The following is a 21,763-nucleotide window of genomic DNA, read 5'->3' on the forward strand; positions in this document are numbered from 1 at the left end:
TCTTTCTGTTTGTTTAGGTTTCCTTCATATTTGTGAATTTCTCCACTCCTTGGTATAGACGGGCTTATCAACTGCTGGGCTTCACTTCAGGGTAGTTAGGCAGCAAGCTTTTTTCATGGCATTTCAAATGTTAGTACCTGTACATCTTTCTTTCTGGCCATTTACTTTCTCCAAGACACTTCTTTCATTCTCTTCCTTGGGGGTGTAGGCATAGCTATTTGGGAGCTAAATAGGGGCTAGAGGGATGTGTATGTGTGTGTATTTACACAGGCATTCCCAGCATTAGATTGGCCATGCAAACCTTTCATCTTCTGTTGCAGCAGAAGAAGGTAGTGGCCTAACTACTCAGAGGTGGAGACTGGGTTCTAGAAGACTTGCTGCTCATGAATTTTCTAACAATTCTATTTTCAGTCCCACCTTACACCTCCACTTCCACCGCAGATTCCCCTGGGGCCTTAGTTCCTGGGCCTCTCCGGGTTCTGTTGGATTGATTTTGATCATTTTCCTCACTGCAGCTTCAGAATTCAGAATTTCCTGGTATTCTAGGTCTTTTTCCAGTCACTCAGCTACTCTTTCAAATTCACTGAGAAATTCTCTTCTCTTGGTCCCACTGTCCTCATAGCCTTATGGCATTTTTATTCTTGTCATTTTAATGAGTCTTTGGAAGAAAGTAGATATAAATATTCAAACTGAAGCCTAGGACTTCATTCTGAATGCACTCTTTCAATTTCATCAATCTGGCTTTTAAAAAATAATGCTGAAGGTTCCAGCAACATCTGAGGCTGGTCACACATGCATCATCAATCTGATAGAAAAGACTAAGTGAAACCTAACTGAATATGTCTGATTGAGTAAACAGACCAAACTTACAATTCCATGTCTTGAGACTTACCAACTTTATAATGTATACAGCCTTCCAAGTCCCCAACAGTGATCCATCCTTGTTTCTTTTCTACTTCTGGGTCATTATGTAGTATTCTGTTTCTTAACCATGAAAGATAGTAAACTCGTAGCTTATTCTTCTTTCCTGTTGAAATAATAGAGGTTTAATTTCAAATCGCTGATAGCTCTCACTCTTTCCTTCCCCACCTCCTTTTATTTTTTTTTGTGTGTGTGTGTGTGTGTGTGTTTGAAGGCCTAATAATCAGTGTCTCCAGCACTTTGTCATTAAAGTGGTGTTTCTGCCAGAACTTATGGTTAAAGTAGCTCTAAGTATTTTAGACACATCACAAAATTATAATGTCTCTATCTTCAGGTGGTTTCTTACTTAAGCATGCTGCTCTTATTCTCTCTTCCCAATGCAAAGCAGTGTCTGCTGAACTTAGTAAGAGTTAACTCTTCCAACAGTGGTTGATCAGAGTTCCAGAACATTCTAGATCAATCACATGAAGAAGTATTGACAACTGGGCATTTTGGCACCTGACTTTCCTTCACTGTATAACCTAGTAACAGATGTTAATGAAGACCCTCTTATTTGCCTCTTCTACTAAAGATGACAACTGGTAGTAGTTTTGTTTCACTTAACTAACAAAGTTATTTTAAAAGCAAACAAGAGGATAATATGGGTTCTGAAATTATACTGGACAAGTTTATGGTGCTGAAGTCACTGAAAGGAATACTGAACAAAAATAGAAAAGGAAAAAAAGAATGTGAACTTGAAAACTTAAAGTTCCCTTTGGTAAAGTGATCTTGGAATAAAAAATTCATAGGATGATAAAAAAATATCTAGACAATACTGAAGAGTACACAAGTAGCAAAACTTGATATACTCCATTAGATTATTTGCACCAGATAAAATGTCCATTGGGATGACTCTTGCTGACTAATGATAAATTTAGATCTATGGGTTTTGTTTTTTGGATACTTATTTTTCTTTATCTTAGGCTTTAAAAATGTTTTATTTATTTTTTTTTGAGACAAGAGTTTCACATTTGTCACCAGGGCCGGAGTCCAGTGGCGTGATCTCGGCTCACTGCAACCTCTGCCTCCCGGGTTCAAGTGATTCTCCTGCCTCAGCCTCCCAAATAGCTAGGATTACAGGTGTCCCCACAGCACGCCCAGCTAATTTTTGTATTTTTAGTAGAGATGGGGTTCCACCATGTTGGCCAGGCTGGTCTGGAATTCCTGACCTCAAATGATCCGCCCGCCTTGGCCTCTCCCAAAAAAATGTTTTATATTTTATAGATGAATATATACCAGCAGAAGAGAACTTAGTAAAGCATTGCACATGCATTTGACAGGAGAGCGCATTCATCACCTAAACTAAGGGAATCATGGTGTGGTCAATATTCAATTTTGTAACCAAAGGCCTAGAATCCACAATGATCACAGTAGCTAGGATGGACACAAGAGCCAGTGTTTCTTCCTTTCTATGCCAATATGAATCCAATGTTAGTTCAAGAATCTTTTGCTCCTATTTTCATTTTCTACTTTCCCTATCTGTGCCTCATGAGAAAAGGAAATGCTTATACTGTTAAGAATGAAGATGTGCCACTAACAACATAATGAAGCCTGAATGTGAATTTTCTGGTTGCATTTCCACTTTTAGTAGGTGACTGGCAGATATGCAGTTTTAATTTTGATTTGGTAGTATAGCAATCAGGAAAGCAATGAACCAGAACAGAAGACTACATGGGATTAAACTCAAATGGTAATACAAAAGGAATTTACCTGGTTAACCTTATTTGGGGAGAATAAAAAGAGATGAAACTGAGCATTCAGTGGAAAGGTAAAAGAAAGAGGAAGTTTAGTGACAAGCAAAAGCATTTTGTCAAAATGGAAGTACAGCTGAACTTTCCTCAAAGTTCAAACCAGTATCCCTGTGTTGTCTCTTCATGAAACAATGGCTGAGCATAAATCCTTGTTCTCAAACTTGGCTGCACAATGGAAACACGTCAGAAACTTTGAAAGCTCCTGATGCCTAAACCCCACCCCAGAGATTCTGACTCTGGATTTTCACATTTCCCCAGGTGGTTATAAAGTGCAGTAGCAAGCTGGTTCCATACTAGATGGAATGGGAGGGGAAGTGACGGGTGTTACTTGTTAAATTCCTTCAAACACCAAAAAGAAAAAAGAAAAACTTTCAACAAAACTGCCCTCTTTTAGGTTGCATTTTTAACTTGTTACAAGGCCTTCACTTTAGTCTCCATCTTTTTTTTTTTCCTATTTAAGGCTCTTTTTGGGAATCAGAAAGCTACAGAGCATAGCAGTAATGATTCTCACACTCAAATCTTTTTGTAGACTTGATCATCCAGTGTGCCAGCTGCACCTGCCAAAACATCAGTGGACTATAAGCAAGCGAATTTTTAAGGGAAGAGACCAGAGAAATTTCTGCTTACTAAATGTCCCTCTTGGAAGCCTGCATTTTGATATTCTGTCTGTATATGGTGATAACTGGAGTGCAGAAACCTTAAAAACATCCGAAGATCCTTGCTGAGTCCTGACAGAGATAAAGAGCTATAAATATATAGCCTTTGTGGTGTGTCTCTGCCTAATTCAGATTTAATGCAGAGGTGAGAGACCTTTTTTTGGAGGTCAGAATACCCAGTGTTAAAAAATGTGGGCAACCTCACTCTGGCTATACTGCTATACTTCACTGTCTTATTTGTTAGCTGGGAAGGGCAGAGCTAACTGTTTCTGCAGAAATGAGGTGGACCCCTTTCCTGCTGTATGGACCTGGGGGACTCATCATCTTAGTAACATACCTGAAATTGTCACAAGGACATTCAGTCCCTCTAGCACATCCATCTGCTGAAATCGCCTCCGGTTGATCAGATTATAGACTTTGCCTTGCCCACTTCGGTCCAAAAGCATCAGGCCATTTTCAGTCCCCACCAGAAGGTTTACACCTGTAAATTTAAGAAGCACCCTAAGACTGACTTTTCACGAACTTTAATCTTCTGCATCAAGAGTCCCTATAAAATCTAAGAAACTGTGACTTGTAAATATACACTAATGGGCAAGTAGGTAAACATAAACTAATGAGTGTAGAAGTTCTGACATAATAATTAAATCATTGTACTTCTGGTAATGAAATTACAGTTTTCTTTTATAAAGTGTTAGCAGCATTCATACATCTAATTATTTACTGCCTAATGCACAGAATCCTTGTCAATAGGAGCCTTAGGCACAGATGTGAAGCTAGCACAATTTGCCTTTATTCCCTTCCTAGAAAAACCACTTCTTTCTTGGATCTCCCTATAAATCTACTTCTCTTCGTCCCCAAGGTTCACCCCACCCTTATGCAGTGATCTCTAGCCTACCCACCTTCAACATACAGTGCAATTTCCATTTCCATACTCCATTGGAAGAAAGGCCCTTCCTCCTTCTTGAACCAAAATGTAACTATCTTATGCCCCATGCCCTCAAGTTTGTGCTCTTTTTTAGGGAAATGATAAACCCATTCAAGAGAAGTGTTAATAGCTGGGGAGTCACAGACATACTCACTTTAAGGGACTTCTCAGGTCTCTAAATCTAGTGCAGCCCAACACCCATGCAGTAATCCCTATTACAGAAGTACAGGCAGGTAAGCGGTTTTGTCTGGGTAGTTGTAATCCTAAAAATTTATTGCTAGGGAAATTTATCATCCACCCCTCAACACACATACATTGAGAGGCTCATTGTGCACTGTACTTTATTCATGAACATGTAACTCTCTAACTTCTCTTACTTCTTGTACTTCTATCTTCTGATCAACACAAATGTCTGCTTTTTTGTCCACATATTAATCCTTTCAGTATTAAATGTGGCTATCTTGTTCTCTTCTGTCTCTTCTCCAGAGGACAGAGCCTCTATCATGAAATGGTTCCTAGGCTTCACACTCTTCCCCACTAACATCTCAAATGCTTTCAGCCTTTTAAAATTATGGTTCCCCAATCCAACCCTAGTATTTTCAATGGGTACATAGGGGACATGTCCTTCCTTAATCTGTATGAGATGTTTATAGTAACACAAACCAAGATTTTGATAGAATCTCATCATGCCTCTCCTGAGTTCGAGGTCCGCTAAAACCTGCAGATCTTTTTCACAAGAAACGCAGACTGATGCTTTAAACTAAAAGGGAAGGTTCACTAAATTAGTTGTTGTTCTTTTCAAGTTTTATCTTGTTATTGCTAGGGTTATGACCTTGTATAATTCACAAAATACTCTGGGCTGATTTTTCAGCTTGAAATAAAAATTTATGCCATTATTTATGCTTGTATTCCCCTTGCAGGATGTGGTATGGATCACGGAGAATGAACATGGGGTATATCACGAAGTGCCAGACACAAATCACCTCTGATCAGATTATAGACTTTGCCTTGCCCACTTATTGTATTAAGTGGTAGCTAGTTCTCTTCTTGGCTTTAGCCTATCACTATTGTGTGACAAGGTTGCTCTGAATCTAATCTCGTCATCCTGGCTAGTAGGGTATCAGCTATTTCAACATATAAAACTCCTTTTGGTCTCTCCTGAGGTCAAGATAGTCCCAAGTTAGGACTCTAATACCCATGATTCAACCAGTGTTCTTTTGATGACAAGATCCACAGGCTTTTAATGTTTGAGGGTCAGTTCATTAATGAGTGGGTTTTTTTTTTTTTTTTTTTTTTTTAAAAAAAGCACCAACGTACCCCACAGAGCTGCACAAAGTATTTCTGAGTTGAATCGTTTCTTGTATTTTCTGATTTCTGGTGTGTCACTGTGAGGCCGAATGTTGGTTGGGTTTACGTTTACCACGGAAATTTTTCTTGCTTCATTGAGTTTGGCCTGTTCTTGCCTAAGAAGTTCGCTAGTAAACAGAGCTTTGAGAAAAAGAATCAGAGAAGTCAGTGGCATCTTAAAAGATAACCTATGGAGATGTGGAGATGGGGCTTCAAAACACTATGATTTCTCCTTGTTTGGTTTGAATTATAGTAAAGGCAAGGAAACTCTGAAACTCTCCTTATTTTACACTTTTTTTTTGTTTTAGTAGAATAAAGTATAACTCATTCATCAAAGCAATCTTTTATTCATTGGCAAAATAGGCTTATAAACACTACTTGCAGAGTTTAGAAAGTCCCAAATTAAATATACCATCCCCACTCTTGTAATATGGGCAAAAAAGATCTACTTTTTAAAATTCCAGATTATCAATTGAAAAACTGTCGTAAGCTGACTTTGATGATCAATTACTTGAAAAAGATTAGAAAGCAAGATTCTCCTTTAAATCAGCCAGATCTTTGTGGTGGGACGCACACACCTAGAAGTCAACACAATGTACCATGTACTTATTAAGTGCCTAATATGTGTAAAACATTGTACCCAGAAATTGTTTTGGGGAAACATTTGGTTATGTTCAGAGATCACTGAAGAACAGCTTTTCCTAGGGTCCCTATGTCCCCCTGGGTCTGCCAGAAATGAAATAGAAGAGATGGGAAAAAAAAATGGAAAGTAATAAATTTGTTTTAGGAGTCCTACAGAAATAATAATTTTTAAAAGTCTTCCTTTTAAGACAGGACCTAAGCAGTAATCGGCTTAACTACTGAACTGAGGATTAATTTCCTTATCAGGTCATACCAGAAATGAAGACAAAGCTGCTTTTAAAACACTGAGCCCTTCTTGCTTACCTGCGGCTGATGATTCTTCATCTTCTTCATCTTCATCAGTGGGAGATGTCTGGTATACTCTGGGGTCCACAAAAGGGGTGAATGAGGCTTTGGTGCTGCTCCCCATGCCATACTAATCAATAAACAAGAAGATTAAGAAGAGCAGATAAATACTGCAGGAATAAACAATGCTAACAATACTGTGCTTGGGCTATAAAATGATCACAGATTCTTCAGGGTATTCAGGTGTTCACATTCTAGCGCCCTAGTTAGTACATGCCTGTCTCTAGCTTCTTCCGGTATTGGTTATGCACTAGCCATTGTGCATTTGTAGGACTTCGTTAATTATCAGACTGCAAGAATTGCAGCGAGAAAATTACATTTTGGACCACATGTGGTACCTTAAAGTCTGTAAGATCACTGTTGTGACAGAGCTTACCTCTCCCTTTCAGTAAAAGCAATCTCCTATATTGACCACATGATCAATATGAAAGGCTGACACAATTGGCAATAAACTAAGTAAGGAAGCCTCCACAGCAGCACTTTATCCTGAACACAGAGTCAACCCAAGGGACTTTCTCTTGGGAAGGAGAGCTTTGAGCTCTTCTACTCTGGCCTGGCGATGCAAGCGAATTGGTGTTGGCTCCAAAAGCTTTAAAATCATTAATTCAGGGATGATTTTATGCTGTAATTGAAGATATTTCATTCCCATGATAGTTTCCTTAAAATAATAATTACATTTACATCATTATTTAGGGACTTTATGAGTATATTAGGTTTGTGAGCAATGTACCTTGAAGGCTTACTTTAAAAAAGGAATCTTGGGCTTGAATGGCACCATGAAAACATGATGTCAGAAGTAAACGAGGGAACAGTAAACTCAATATCAGGGTTTCATGTCACAATATTCTAAATCTGAGTTTTGCTGAATAAGCTACAATGTCAGTCATGTCCATTCCTTCTTGTCCTTTCACATCACAAACACATCTGTATTCAACATAATAAGCACATCTTTTTTGGATAAATATCTTTAACTAAAGGTTGTTTCACTTTAGTTTTACTTTTAGAGTTTTATTTAAAAATAAAACCACCATCCAAGACCTCTAAACATGTAAGGAGAAAACCACAAAGATCTAATCTGATTTAATTCAAGATTTTTCTCTCCATCCTATGAAACCAAAACCATTTCATCCTCCTCAAGGTAGAATTCCCCCTACCAAATAGATCACTTTCACATACATGTTCACTTTTGATCTTTAGAAGATGTCTGTGAAAGAGGTAGGGCAGGCAGTAACATTTCCACATAGAGCTGGGGTAGCAGCAGAATTTGAACCAGGGTTCAATCTTATGGGGTCCTCCTTTGCACCAAGAGAGGTGTTCAGGCAGAAAATGCCCACACAGCATGAAGTTACAATAAGATGCTGTGCTTTGCAATATACCACTGTGTTCTTTTCCTTGGGGTATGCAAAGCTCATCTACTCTATAACTTTATAATTCAAAGGGTGCATCATAAAAACTTAGTGTGTGGACAATGTCAAAAATAACAGTACATGTGCTTTATAAACACATTTAGGACCTTACGTGTGATTGACAAGACTATTAATGAAACATGACCACACACTGTGAACTCATCCAACTGGTGTCAGTCATCAGCGTCTATGGGCACTACCTGCAGATTGTGTTTATTCAGACTTTTTCCTGGGACTGTTTCTATACAGGAAAGGTAATACCTAGTTTCTTCATTCTCACACAATTTTGAATTTATGAAGATGAACACTTTAAGAACTTATCTATTTATTAAATTTTATTTTTCATAAACAAATCATTTAAACAGTTTTATTTAAGTCATACTTAGTTTGACTAAATTAATGCAAATATAAACCTCAACTGTTGTCCTTGAAATCTGTATAGCCTGAAGTTTCCAGTTCTGGTCTTAGATCTGTCACAAACCAGCCGTGTGTCTTGGACAAGTCACTCAACCCTCTATGAACCTAGTATACTCATCTGGAGAAACAAGTATTGGTTCAGATGATATCTGAGAACTTTTCACTGTTCTGCTTCCATGATTTCTCCATTTGAGTACCTGCACAGGCAGCTCTATAGTAGAAACCAACCAAACAAGTTTCAAGGAGCTTGGCGAAGCCTCATTCTTGAAGAGATCATGGTTTTAGAACCCCAGGAAGGAGAGCAGAACTGTCATGCCAGCTGTTGCCCAGCACCTACTTCAGTCCCAGAGTCCATCTCCTGGGAATGGGTTGAGACGCGCCCCAGTCCCTCAGTTGGGGTTCCAGCTGGAGAATGGCTCTGCTGCACCAGGTCAGGGAGGTTGATGTGGCCAGCAAAGCCATTGCTGTCACTGTGGCCAGATCGCTTCTCTCCAGATGTCTGAGGGAGCACAGCATGTGAGAGGAGTTAGAGAGGGGGGGGAAAAGGCCAAAGAGTGACATCAGCCCTTACACGGCATAGGCATACGGGGCTTCAAATAGACCCGCTAGGGTGCAAGAAGGTGATATTCAAATTTCTATTTTACTTAAGAAAACAAAAAAGAAAGTAAGCTTTGCCAATATTTGGTTTATCAATTGAGCCTGAAGCCTTACGTTCCTGCATGAGGTATAGACAGTGGTCACATATGGCATGGGGTCCCATGTAAAGGGGGAGACGCTACAAAAGGAAGGGACTGAGCAGGGCCCACACTTGTAAACTCTTTTGTAGTGCTTGTGCTGTATGTACCTGCCACTTAATTATATTTACAGATCATATTACCAGGTTATAATGAAACAAACCCACACAACAGAGAAATGACCTAAAATGTTGCTGAAAAGAAGCAGTGTGTGTGGAGTACTCCACGAAAGTGCAGAGACCATACTTAACTCACGGGGCTCTTTGTCATTCACAAGGTCAAAACAATGATTAACTAATCAGATCTGACAGGAGTTCCAAATATATTGACATGATCTAGAATACTATTTGAAAATATGGATTTACAACTACTATCTACATAAATGTTTAATGTTTCAATAAAGAACTATGGTGCTTTGTGATGTAGGCAGTAACAAAATAAAGTCATCATAACTAGCAAAGCATTTGAAACATCACTTCTAGTAACCCTTTTTAATGTCCTTTAAAGTTTTTTTTTTTTTTTTGAGATGGAGTCTCGCTCTGTCACCGAGGCCGGAGTGCAGTGGCATGATCTCGGCTCACTGCAACCTCTGCATCCCAGGTTCAAGCAGGTCTCCTGCCTCAGCCTCCTGAGTAGCTGGGATTACAGGCACGTGCCACCACGCCTGGCTAATTTTTGTATTTTTAGTAGAGATGGGGTTTCACCATGTTGGTCAGGCTGGTATTGAACTCCTGACCTTGTGATCTGCCCGCCTTGGCCTCCCAAAGTGCTGGGATTACAGGTGTGAACCACCTTGCCTGGCCAAAGGTATTTTATAATGTACATAATGTTAGTGCAGTAGAAAAAAATGTATGATTTGTGAATAAATACACTGTATTAGGTGAGATGCTCTATAGTTTTACTGATAGGATTACATGACCTAACAAGTTTGGAAGCCATTGCTCTGGAGAGCAGTCTCTGCCAAAAAATCCCAGGGAGGAAAGGCAGGATTAAAAGACAACTCTGGTTTCCAAAAGCCAGTGCCCACATTGTAGGCCTGACTAGTGTTGCACTTTTTAACTTTTCTGCAACTGGCTCATTGAGGATTCTTAGAGCAGATCTGATTAAGTAATGATTTCCCTCTCTGTCTTTTCTTTCATTCATTCATTGACCCAAAAGTTTTTAGTTCCTACTAAATGTAAAGCATTCTACTGAACATGGAACAGCTGGGAACAAAGCAAGCACATTCCCTACCCTCTTGGGGGCTGGCATGTGCAAGGTTTCATGCTGTTTCTTTGACCATCTCACCAGTCTGGCTTTTTATTTCTGGAGCTTGTCATGGATTTACAATTACAGCTCTGCACCTGCCTCTGGCTGGAAGTGAAAGGAGGCACTTCTTTTTTTCTTTTTTTCCTGTTTAGATGAAACAGACTCCCAAGCTCCTGTAATGGTGCATGTAATTGATGTTTCAGGAAGTTTGAGAGATAACTGGAAAGCCTAGTGTCCTCTATGTTTCTTGGCAACCTGCTCCTGGACTACGGCTGTCCTGGAGAGGGTTATTTTCTGGATTCTTTTTGTCACAGTGGCCATCAGTAGCGTGTATTAGTGCCTATTCTCAGAGTTGAGCATTTCCTTTTCTAAATGACATTTAGGAAGTTCAGTCCTAATACATCTTATTGTGTGCTATTTTATGTGTACTGGGCAGTTTCTCCTTTAACTTCTGTTCAAATACTGAAAAGCTTTTAAACATTTTCCTCAAACTTCTCTTTAGCATAAACCACATGTCATCTCTTTAGAAATGTTTGGCTTCTCTTGTATCAGCAGCACTCTTTCTCAAGCAAAAAACTGATGCAGACACACTGGTTATCAAAGAAAGACTCAGAGAGGCTAACAAAGGGAAGTGGCTCAGATGGTGAGAAGCTTAAAGGAATCCTGTAGTATGCTCTGAATCCGCCCACTTCTGAGTCATCACCTTTTTGTTCACTCCACCAGCACCTTATTAAACACTTTCTGTGTGCCAAGTACTGCACTGGAAACACAAAGACAGATGTGCAACACCCTTAAGAACCTCATTAAGAGAACCTCAATAATCTCTCATCTTTATCTCTCACCATTCCTGTGGGGATTGGCACAAAGATGTTCCATGTACCAACACATGCCAAGTACTGCGCTAAACACTTTATATATGACATTCCATCAGTTATCTTGCCCTGAGTGACAGGGTTCTAAGTGGTTTGAACCTAGCTGTCCTGTGGCAGAGCCCAGGTGCTCTGGGCTGCACTGTTGTATTAGGGGCCTACTCCTGGTCACAGCTGATTGAATCAAGGGTGGATGCCTGAGCCAAGAGGGACCAGATTCCCACTGGAATTCAATATTAAGCCCTAGAGACATGGGTCAGTTTCTGCTGGCAGCTGAACGGGGATGTGGTGAATATCTTTCAATGGAGGAAGTGGAGAAGTGAGAGCAGGAGCACGCAGAGGGAGAGAAAGCTCCTCTATGAAGAGAGAAAAGAACAAAGGAGAAAGTGGAAGAAAGCAGAGATTAGGGTAAGGAGAGACAGGCAGCAAGAGAGCCAGAGACCTGCACATGAGAAGCTGCCTGAGCTCTTGTCTGTCCCAGTCCTTCAAAGAGGCTCAGCTCACTTTTACCTTTGGGTTCCTTCCATGAAACACCCTAAATCTTCCTGTACTCCTCTATTTCTGATACCTATCCTCTCCCCACTTAATTTTTTTTTTTTTTTTTTTGCTTACTCTGTATTAAGTGGGTTCTTTTACTCATTACTTGTAACCATAAGAGCCTTCATGATGACAAGCTAGTGTTCTGGTTCAGTGAGGAGGATCAACACTGAAGAGATATCAGCTGATACCAGGAAGGTGCTGTGGATGAAGGTCCATGGAGTCCCAGTAGAGGCTTGTAGGAAATAAGGAAGATTGAGAACAGGGACCTGCTTGGTGAAGGGTGGGCAGCAGTGGAGAATGCAAAATACCTCTTCCAGCAGATGAGCTTCCATTCACAAATGGCAGCTCACAGCTGGTGTGGTATATTCTAGAAGTGAGTAAAAAGTGGTCCTGTGGGGCTCTAGGATAGGGATAGGTAGAACCACAGGGGTAAGGGTATGCACTACAAGGGGAAATTTGTGCATCTGACAAGATCATGAGTGTTAGAGCAGTATCTTCTTACAGAACCATCTAGTCCACTCCATGACAGTGACAAGTTGAGTGAGTCCTCCTATAGTTCATCCTGGAGAAATGTACTAATAGCACCGTATAAGCTAAATCTTATTATAATGAGTTTTTATTTTATGTTCTTACTTTGTCAGGGATAAACTTTAACCTGCATTTATCTTGTTTAAACATGTCTTTTTGGTAATTTTCAGCTCAAGGTTTGATGATGGTTACTTTTATGTGTCAACTTGACTAGGCCATGGGGTGCCTAGGTTAAACATTTTTTCTGGTGTATCTGTAAGTGTTTCTGGATGCAGTTCGCATTTAGTTGCTGGACTCAGTGAAGTAGATTGCCCTTTCCAAGTTGGACGGGCATCATCTAATCTGCTGGAGGCCTGAACAAAACAAAAGGCAGAAGAAGAAGGAATTTTCTCCCTCTTTTTCTTCTGCACTGGTTGAAGTGGGACATTTCATCTCATCTTCACCCAGCTTCCAACTGGGATTTACACCAACAGCTTCCCTGGGTCTCCAGCTTGCAGACAGCAGATCATGGGACTTCTCAGCCTCCATATCATATAGGCTACATCCTCACAATAAAGCAGTCTCTCGGCTGGGCGTGGTGACTCACACCTGTAATCCCAGCATTTTGGGAGGTCAAGGGGGGGCGGATTGTCTGAGCTCAGGAGTTTGAGACCAGCCTGGGCAACACAGTGAAACCCCGTCTCTACTAAAATACAAAAATTTAGCTGGGCATGTGCCTGTAGTCCCAGCTACTCGGGAGGCTGAGGCAGGGGAATTGCTTGAACCCGGGAGGCGGAGGTTGCAGTGAGACAAGATTGCACCACTGTACTCCAGCCTGGGGGACAGAGCAAGACTCTGTCTCCAAAAAAATAAAATAAAATAAAATAAAAAGATAAAGCAGTCTCTCTCTCTCTGTATATATATATGTAAATATTCTGTTTCTCTGGAGAACCGCAACTAATACAGTTTGTTATTTAAAAAACCCACATTTGAGGAAGGCAGAATTGGAAATTGAGAGGACAAACAGATTTTGGGTTCCTTAATAGATCAAATTCCTATAAGACACTGGCAAATGCTATTTTCTTTCTTTCTTTTTCTTTTTTTTTAAGACAGAGTCTCGCTCTGTTGCCCAGGCTGGAGTGCAGTGGCATGATCTCCACTCACTGCAGCCTCCTCCTCCCGGGTTCACGCCATTCTCCTGCCTCAGCCTCCCGAGTAGCTGGGACTACAGGCACCCGCCACCACGCCTGGCTAATTTTTTGTATTTTTAGTAGAGATGGGGTTTCACTGTGTTAGCCAGGATGGTCTCAATCTCCTGACCTTGTGGTCCGCCCACCTCGGCCTCCCAAAGTGCTGGTATTACAGGCATGAGCCACCGTGCCCGGCTGCAAATGCTATTTTCAAAGTGACAGGTTGTGGTCATAGAATACTGGAGTGCTATAAATAACATGGAGCCATTTGGATGTGGCTGGCAATGAACTGAAAATGTGGCTCCAAATGTCTACTTGGAGTTATTTACCATGTCGTAAAGACTCAAGCAAATTTTAAGCCACATTAGAAATCAGAGTCCTTTTATCAGGAGTCAAACAGCAACTCACTCCAGAACATTCTCCCTCATGTTTTCCTAAGTGGTAAGTTATAGGGATAGAAACCTTCTATACTTCCATTGAAATTATCCATTAACCACATTAAGAGATTTATATACCAGCACTACACAGTGTCAATTTCAGCAGCCAAGTCCATTTTTTCATTTCAGGCATATGTGAAAGGACCCTTTAAAGGCTACTTGAAAGATTCAACAAGGCCATAAAATGAAATTCTAGCAAGTTGCTTTGTGAACTAGTCTTTCAGTTATAGCCCCACTGACAATTATTATTTCAAAGGCCTTATTCATCTCAAAACTACAGTTCCTTTCTTTCTTACAAAAGTGAGATGCCCTTTGCCTTTCTGGAGAGCAAAGTCTGCTATTAGAATTTCCCAACTCTGTCCTGGCTGAAGAGGAAAAACAGATGACATATGTTTATGTTTCAGAGGGAGGACTGGATGGTGATAACAAGTAAAAGGAGAATTCATTTCTGAGAAGAGAGTGAAATAAAATAAAATGGTTAACATTTATTGAATGCTTAATTTACTAACTCAATATCCTTAACCATCTTATAAGTTGTATGCTATTATTTATAAAATTTTATAGATGGATGCAGGGAGAGGTCAGGTAACATTTGCCCAATGTTCTCAGCCATTTCTTTCCTTTCAAGTAAATATCTGCACTCAAACTTGCATGGTGATGATGAAGTGAAAAAGAAGAAAATACTGATTTTAATTTGTCAGGGTCTTTCTGGTTAGCATGGACACAGTGGGGAGTTACTGCATGTCAGAAGGACAGATGAAAGGGAACATGTGCCACCCCCAAAATGAAATGATATTCCTAGAGTTTTAAAAAGAATTCAACCAAAGTGCCAAGGTACATTTTTAAAGTAGATCTGCATATTTCTTTGTTCTTTCAATAAAATAACTTAATGGTTCTTTTAATGTTAATTTAACTAGATAAGATGATATCATCATTTCTCAGAACCATTGAGCATTTTTTATACAAAATCCACAAAGATAAAACCATAGGCAGAAGAGACATAACAAGGCCAGTGATGCTATTCAGAGAGATCATTCATTTCTGTTTTCCTGTTGTAGGAAACATCTGAGTTTGCAATTTTATATCCTCAGGCCCAAATTCTATATTCTGATTTGCATAGCTCCTACTTTCCTACTGAAGAATTTGCACTAATGTAATTAAGTCACACTGCCAAAGCTTAGAAGAATACAGGAAAGAAGGCAGCAGACAATTAAAATCACTCAACTATTTAGAAGCACAGGTCCTCCCTCCCCCAGTAATTCCCCATACTTAAAATACATGTCATAGACTTTCTCTGTGAAAGCTTTAATGTAAAAACCACTTAAGAAATGGCATTTCCTCTACACAGGTTTTATACCAACTTACCTCTCTAATCATCAAGGTTCCTTCTCTTGAAATACTGCCACTGAAAGTGTCTGCGTGAGAGGTCTCTAGCCCATGCGTCCCCACCATTCCCACATTGTACTGCTCGTTGCTCCCTGGAGCTCCTGTTGGTCTGAGATGAGAAGGAACAACATTCATGGCAATGTAGCTTTAGGAAATATCTGTTTCCTGTCCATATTCATTATTCGTGTTATGGTAAAATACACATTTTAATAACATAAAATTTACCATTGTACCAATTTTAAGTGTACATGTCAGTGGTCTTAAGCACATCTCATATTAATTTTAATGTTTGCTGATGTCTGGACTGGCCCCACTTTTGCAGTAGCCCCTCTTGACCTATTCTCTGCCCAGTAGCCAGACTGAGCAAGTGTTTGGCTTTACATGGCAAAAACACTGAAGTTGGCACCAGGAGTCACCAGGCTCTGCATGATCTCCCCTGACCCCCGCCTCCTTCTTTGAGCAGCAGACAACCTGACCTACTTTTATACATCCTGTTCCCTCTGCCTGGAAAGCTCTTTCCACTCTGGCCTTGGTTGGTTCCCTCTCATTCATCCTACATGATGCTTTCTGTGAGAAGTCTGCTTTTATCACCTATGTCTTATCCCAACAGCCTCTCTCCTTTTCTCTTCACCCTTTTTCCTTAATAGTTCTCATCACAATTTGCAATTATCTTTTGAATTCTCTCTTTCTCCTTCCCTCTCATTGCTTGTGAGGGCAAAATCCTTGTCTCTTTGCTCATTATTATTAACCAGTACCCAGCCTAGAGTTGTCACTTACTAGGAATGCAAAAAATAATCATTAGATCCATGGGCTTTATGCTTCTATAAATATCTACTAAGAACATTCTGGCTTATTGGGGCATCCATAAACTAGGGGCTTTAACGTAAACAACATTCAGCCTCTGTAATCATCCTGCATGGTGGCATATTTATTTTCAGTTCTTTTCTTGCTATCGTGTTTACAGTATAATGAGAGAAGGCAACAGGATCTCAACATACTCCCTGAGAACACAGACTGATGTTTCCTGTGTCCTGTAGCACACAGCACAGTGCCAGGGCTCAAAAAGTGATGACTGACTGCCCATAGTGAGCTTCCCTCTCATCAGGAGTGCCTCATTTGCATGACACAGAATTTCTCTGATTTAGGAGCTCAGGGGAATTGAGAATCGCACAGGTCATGCGGCTCAACCACAGGTTGCGGTTGGTACAACATGGCTTCTGGAAGAAGGATTTTGGTTGTTAATGCGATACTTGCTGTTCTCCTTTTGTAGCATCTGCCTCTCTTTTAAAGTGGGTTTTCTAAAAATAGGAAAGTTATCAAGGTTTATTTCTCTCTAGGCATATTAATTGCAACTTATATCATTTTGTTCTTTTATTTTCATTGTTACTTATATATTTAAAAATATCTCTGGCCTCTTGGATCTTATGTAAGTCCAAAGAATTACTGGAATCTTCCATCTAAGAAACAAGAAATACACAAGATTTATGATGTCTCTGGGGCAGAGAAAGACATATTTCAAGGATTTTTATCCATAACAAACAGGTGAAAAGATGACAGGATGAGTCCAGACAATAAAATGTATAGTGAAGAAGCTTACATTGCAATTACTAAACTGGACCAGTGGATTGAATGAATCTAAATATGGGCTAGAACTGATGTGTTTGGGAAGAAATTCCAAAGAGGCATTTGCATTTTCAACATTTCATTCCTAGAAAGGAGCTTTTAATGGTGTTCCAGAGACATGGGAAAAAAATTGAATTCCTGGGATTTTGGTAGATTGGTAAATCATAGTTTTCAAAATATCATTTCTTCACTCATTTGTTTATCTTGTGTGTATCTTTCATTTTTTTTCTTGCTCTTCTTTCTCTCTTCTTTCTTACTTTGTGCCTTAGTACTTGTTTGGAACAAAATGATATAAAGCTGACAAATCAATGAAGTTTTTATCAAGAGTCTTCCATGAGGGCAGCCACTTTTCTTCTTTATCAGACAGGGATTCTTTGCTATTGTCAGGGGCTCAGCTGGCCTGGTGGCATCTGCCAGGCTGATGCTTGTACAATCAAGTTCTCCTGTCCTAGTCAGACCTGCTTCCTCTGTTACCTGAGTAACAGTTTTCTTGCTGGCCACCCCATCTTCAGTCCTTTCCCCTCATATCCACTCCTCACGGCTGCGAAAGTGAGCCTTCCAAAACACAAATCTGACCAAGTCCGAGTCACTCTTCTACTTTCAATCTTCAGTAGCTTCCCATCAACCACAGGATAAACTTGAAGCTCCTTACTGTGGCTTACACGCTGTCCATTATCTGGTTCTTGCCTGTCTCACTAACCTAATTTTTTAACAAAATCCTGCTCCAACTTCTAACTCTACCAGCATTTAACTTATAATTCCTATGCACATTATGCTAGAAAATCCCTGGTGATTTTAGCCTGCCCTCTCTACCTGGAAGATTCTTTTCTATTGTCTACCTCCTTCTGGCTAACTCATTCTTTAAGCTATAGTTCAGGTACCTCCAAACCCATCCCAGCCTCACTGGAATGGTTTAGGTGGCTCTCCACTCTCCCTCCACGTTGCCCTTTGTGCATCTCTACCACTGCATTCAATACACAGTCCTGCAATGATCAGATCTCATTAATGTTGATATTTTCAGTGCCAGGCATGGTGCCTGGAATGCAGGTAGCACATAATAAATGTTTATTAAATCGCTGAAGATCTTGGGTCAAGGGCTTTGTTTAATATCTAACAGAGATTTCATTCAGGTTTATTGTAAAAATATAGCTCTTCTGTGAATTGATGAGTAATTGGCTACCAGGATATTATTTGCATATTTAAAATGTCTTGAGCAATCAATGGTAAGTTTTGTAATTTTATGAAATTGGGTTCACTAGGATGTGCCAAAATAATTTTCTTATAATTGGGTGGTTATCATAGAATAACAAAAAATCCATTCAGATATGTCATAGAACTTTACAGGAGAAAGAGTTAATGTATACACATTTTAAAAAATCATTGAGATCAGAAGCTGCCAGGAAAGAATGTTAAAAACCGTGATAAAAGAATCTCACCATATTACAATTGTATGAACAACTTTAGTGAGGAGAAATGCGGGGAAAAGGCATTGATCTAAGTAACCTTGGAAATGAGTGGAGTCTGTAATACTAAAGGCAAGAGGAACTGCACATAAACACTGTACATTCTAGTTGACAAAACTGTTTCCCATGAGAATACAGGTTAACAAATTTGATATTGCTATACAAAAATACTGGATGTGCACAATTAAGTAAATGGGCGGTTGATATGGTGTGGCTGTGTCCCTACCCAAATCTCATCTTGAATTGTAGCTTCCATAATCCCCATGACATGGGAGGGACCTGGTGGGAGGTAATTGAATTATGGAGGTGGGTTTTTCCTGTGCTGTTCTTGTGATAGTGAATAAGTCTCATGAGATCTGATGGTTTTATAAAGGGCAGTTTCCCTGCACATGTTCTCTTGCCTGCCACCATGTAAGACATGCCTTTGCTCCTCATTCACCTTCCACCATGATTGTGAGGCCTCTCCAGCCATGTGGAACTGTGAGTCCATTAAACCGCTTTTTCTTTATAGCTTTATACACTCTTAGGTATGTCTTCATAGAGGTATGAAAATGGACTAATACAGTGGTTGATGGCAGGAGCCAGGTTTCTGACTGTTGGAATGGGAATTTACAAATAAGCAAGTGGAAGAGGTCAGAGTGATCCATGTTGTTGTGATGGATTAGAGTTGGAGATGTCAGTATGAATTCACATTTAGCTTAATATAGGTACAAATGGCTACATACAGAAATATTTGTATATACATGGGTTAATGTACTGTTAGGGAAGTGGCAATGAGAGTGATAGATAGGGCTCAGGCGTTGGATAACTGTTATCCTTTAAAAGTTGAGAAAGCCATGTTGTTAAGCATGGGGGCATGGATTAGCAGTTCTTGCGACTAACACACACATATTTCCTTGCTGTGTTAGCTGAGAGGGCCTAAAACAAGTGACATTGTAGTAGTAATGAGCATACTGGGTGCCTAGATATTGGCTTCTAATATCATCCAATGAAAGGAATCAGGGTTACTGAAGAAGTGGCTGATTCCAGGACTGGCATAGGAAATATACAAAATGAGTCCGGATCGGAGCATCTTGTAGTGTCAGAAAGTAAAGAGTGTTCAGATGCACACACATGTACATGCACAACAATACCCAAACACAAGTGGTGGCATGTCAGTCGAAGAGGCACAGGAGCTAATTGAAAGAGCTCCCAATGGTCAAAACTAGAAAATTTGAGCAGCAAAATAAAGAAGTATTATATCCACGAATCTATACTGATATAAATGATGGAATAAATTAATAAATAACTAGAGGAGGCACATCAGTGCAGAAGAATTCTAAATAAATTATGTAGCTATTTTACCCTAGAGGAGGGAAGCATGATTCCGCACTCCTCAAGTGTGGGCTGTACATAGTGGCTTCCTTCCAAAGGGTACAGCATAGAAAAAAGGAGAAATAAAAGAGTCATTTTACAGTGGCGAAATCTTCCCTTCTGGAGCAGGTGCTGGTATTTGAGGGAAGATACTAATACAGAAGGTTGCCTCTTTGGCTTGCTTGATGTGATGCAAATCAAATTAAATGCCTTTCCTTGCATTCTTTTTATTCTATAAAGCTTTTTTTTTTTTTTTTTTTTTTTTTTTTTTTTTCCTGATTGTAAACTAGTCCATGCCCATCATTTAATTGGGGATATACATAAAATAAAAATCTCCCATAATTATATTACCCAGAGGTAATCATTTCTATAATTTTGGTGTATTTCCCTCCACTCATTATTTTTCTATGCATGCAGAATTGGGAAATAGTGCAGTTGGTGAGTTAGGGAATATAAACTTAGTTAAGTGCACTCTCATAAGTTATATCTTATAAAATAAATGCAAAACCAGCACAGTGCATAGAAAAAAGCTATTGTTTTAAACATCGGAAACCACAGCTGTTTGTCCAAATGGCTGGTGCTCCATTTCTGAGAAGCTTTTCTGTGTTTACTTCATGGTGGGAACTGTGCTACAATATATTTTTGTTTTCTGCTTTAAATATATATAGCACAAAATATAGAGGTTTACCTTAACAAAAGAAAATAAAGGTAATAAGAATGTATATAAGAGGCACTCTGGCCCCCAAATACTCAATTCCTAAATAAACTATTGTTTTATAATGAACTTTTAATAGTATGAAATTTCTCAGGCATGTAACCATCACATTGTAGAACAGACTATATATATTTTATATGCAATATAAAAATACATATATTTACAAATTGAAGTAAACATACACACATTTGTACCCTTCGTACCCTTATTTTCTCACATATATAATCACATATTTTAAATGTTCTTTAACGATCATTTCCATCTATCTAAAATTTACCAATCCCTTAAGGACCATGTCAAGTCTTGCCTCCACTATCAGCATTCCATGATAGCCTCAGCTTATTATTTCTTATGTAGATTATAGTAATAGAGCCTCTGAATTGCTTTATCAGTCTCTAGTCTGTTCCCTTTTCAAATCATCTTGCTGAAATAATCTTCCTCAAATATAACACTGAACTCAAGATACATTCAATGGTTTCCAGTGGCTACATACAAAGAGCACATTTCTTGGTCTGATTTCACTAGTCCAGACTCCCCTCCATTCCATACACCATACATTCCCACCAAAGTCAACTTTCTGTGTCTTTACTTTAACTCTTCCCCTTGCTTGGGATTCTAATATTACCTTAGATTTTTAATCTTGCTGACAGTTATTTGCATAGAATTGGCTATAAACTCTTCTTCAAAGTCACAACTTGCAAATTCAAATCAGTGCAATTAAATGTAAATTATAGTCACTGAAGACCCACTGTATGCCAGATACCATGCAATGTGTTAAGAGCAAGAGAGATGAGTAAGGCGTAACCCTTACCCTGAAAGATACCATAGTCCAGAAAAGGAGACAAAGACACATAATAAACAATCCTGATTCAAGGCAGTACATGAAGATGCAGGAATACACAGAAAATACAGTGGTAGCACAGAAGAGGGGACAGGTTCTACCTGTGCAGGCGGGGCTGTGAGTAGGTGATTTCTAAAGGAAAAGGAAATGCCAGACAGAAGTGCAGCGTGGTCTATTCAGGAAATTTTAGAAAGGTGGGTGTTTCTGCAATGGGGAAGAAGTCCTAGATTTTCCTTTAAAGGTAGGAGGGTGAACACCATTAATAGCCTTGCAAAATATGATAGGGGACCTAAAACCCAAATGCTAATTAACATCTTTGGTTGTTCCTCCAAATATTTATATTAGCCTGCACTCTTCCATGTGTAATTTTGTCATTCTCCAACTAGCATATAAACTTTTGGAAGACAA

The 21,763-nt window shown here is 39.5% G+C and overlaps 1 protein-coding gene and 1 long non-coding RNA gene across 16 annotated transcripts in view; one reads left to right on the forward strand and one right to left on the reverse strand.

The window, feature by feature from the left end:
* The window catches only part of LOC105465723 (uncharacterized), a 124,494-nt gene that overhangs the window by 69,174 nt on the left and 33,557 nt on the right, over positions 1–21,763 (forward strand). For 3 of the 8 annotated variants that reach the window (XR_011619889.1, XR_011619888.1, XR_011619895.1), the window contains one exon: positions 6,528–6,682. The exons of the other annotated variants lie outside the window; for them this stretch is intronic. This is a non-coding gene — a long non-coding RNA (uncharacterized lncRNA). Of the gene's footprint in view, positions 1–6,527; positions 6,683–21,763 lie in introns of those variants that run through there. 8 annotated transcript variants of the gene reach the window in all.
* LOC105465735 (TRAF2 and NCK interacting kinase) overlaps positions 1–21,763 on the reverse strand; it is a 410,880-nt gene that overhangs the window by 20,202 nt on the left and 368,915 nt on the right. For 7 of the 8 annotated variants that reach the window (XM_071091238.1, XM_011714344.3, XM_011714334.3 and 4 more), the window contains 6 exons: positions 15,340–15,469; positions 8,787–8,948; positions 6,585–6,696; positions 5,610–5,780; positions 3,705–3,848; positions 893–1,027 (listed from right to left, as the gene is read on the reverse strand). In XM_071091238.1, coding sequence (XP_070947339.1) covers positions 893–1,027; positions 3,705–3,848; positions 5,610–5,780; positions 6,585–6,696; positions 8,787–8,948; positions 15,340–15,469 — 854 coding nt within the window. The remainder of the gene's footprint in view (positions 1–892; positions 1,028–3,704; positions 3,849–5,609; positions 5,781–6,584; positions 6,697–8,786; positions 8,949–15,339; positions 15,470–21,763) is intronic. The other variant, XM_071091239.1, reaches the window with a different exon arrangement.

The sequence above is a fragment of the Macaca nemestrina genome, chromosome 2 (genome assembly GCF_043159975.1).
Source record: "Macaca nemestrina isolate mMacNem1 chromosome 2, mMacNem.hap1, whole genome shotgun sequence".
NCBI classification, from domain to species: Eukaryota; Metazoa; Chordata; class Mammalia; order Primates; family Cercopithecidae; genus Macaca; species Macaca nemestrina.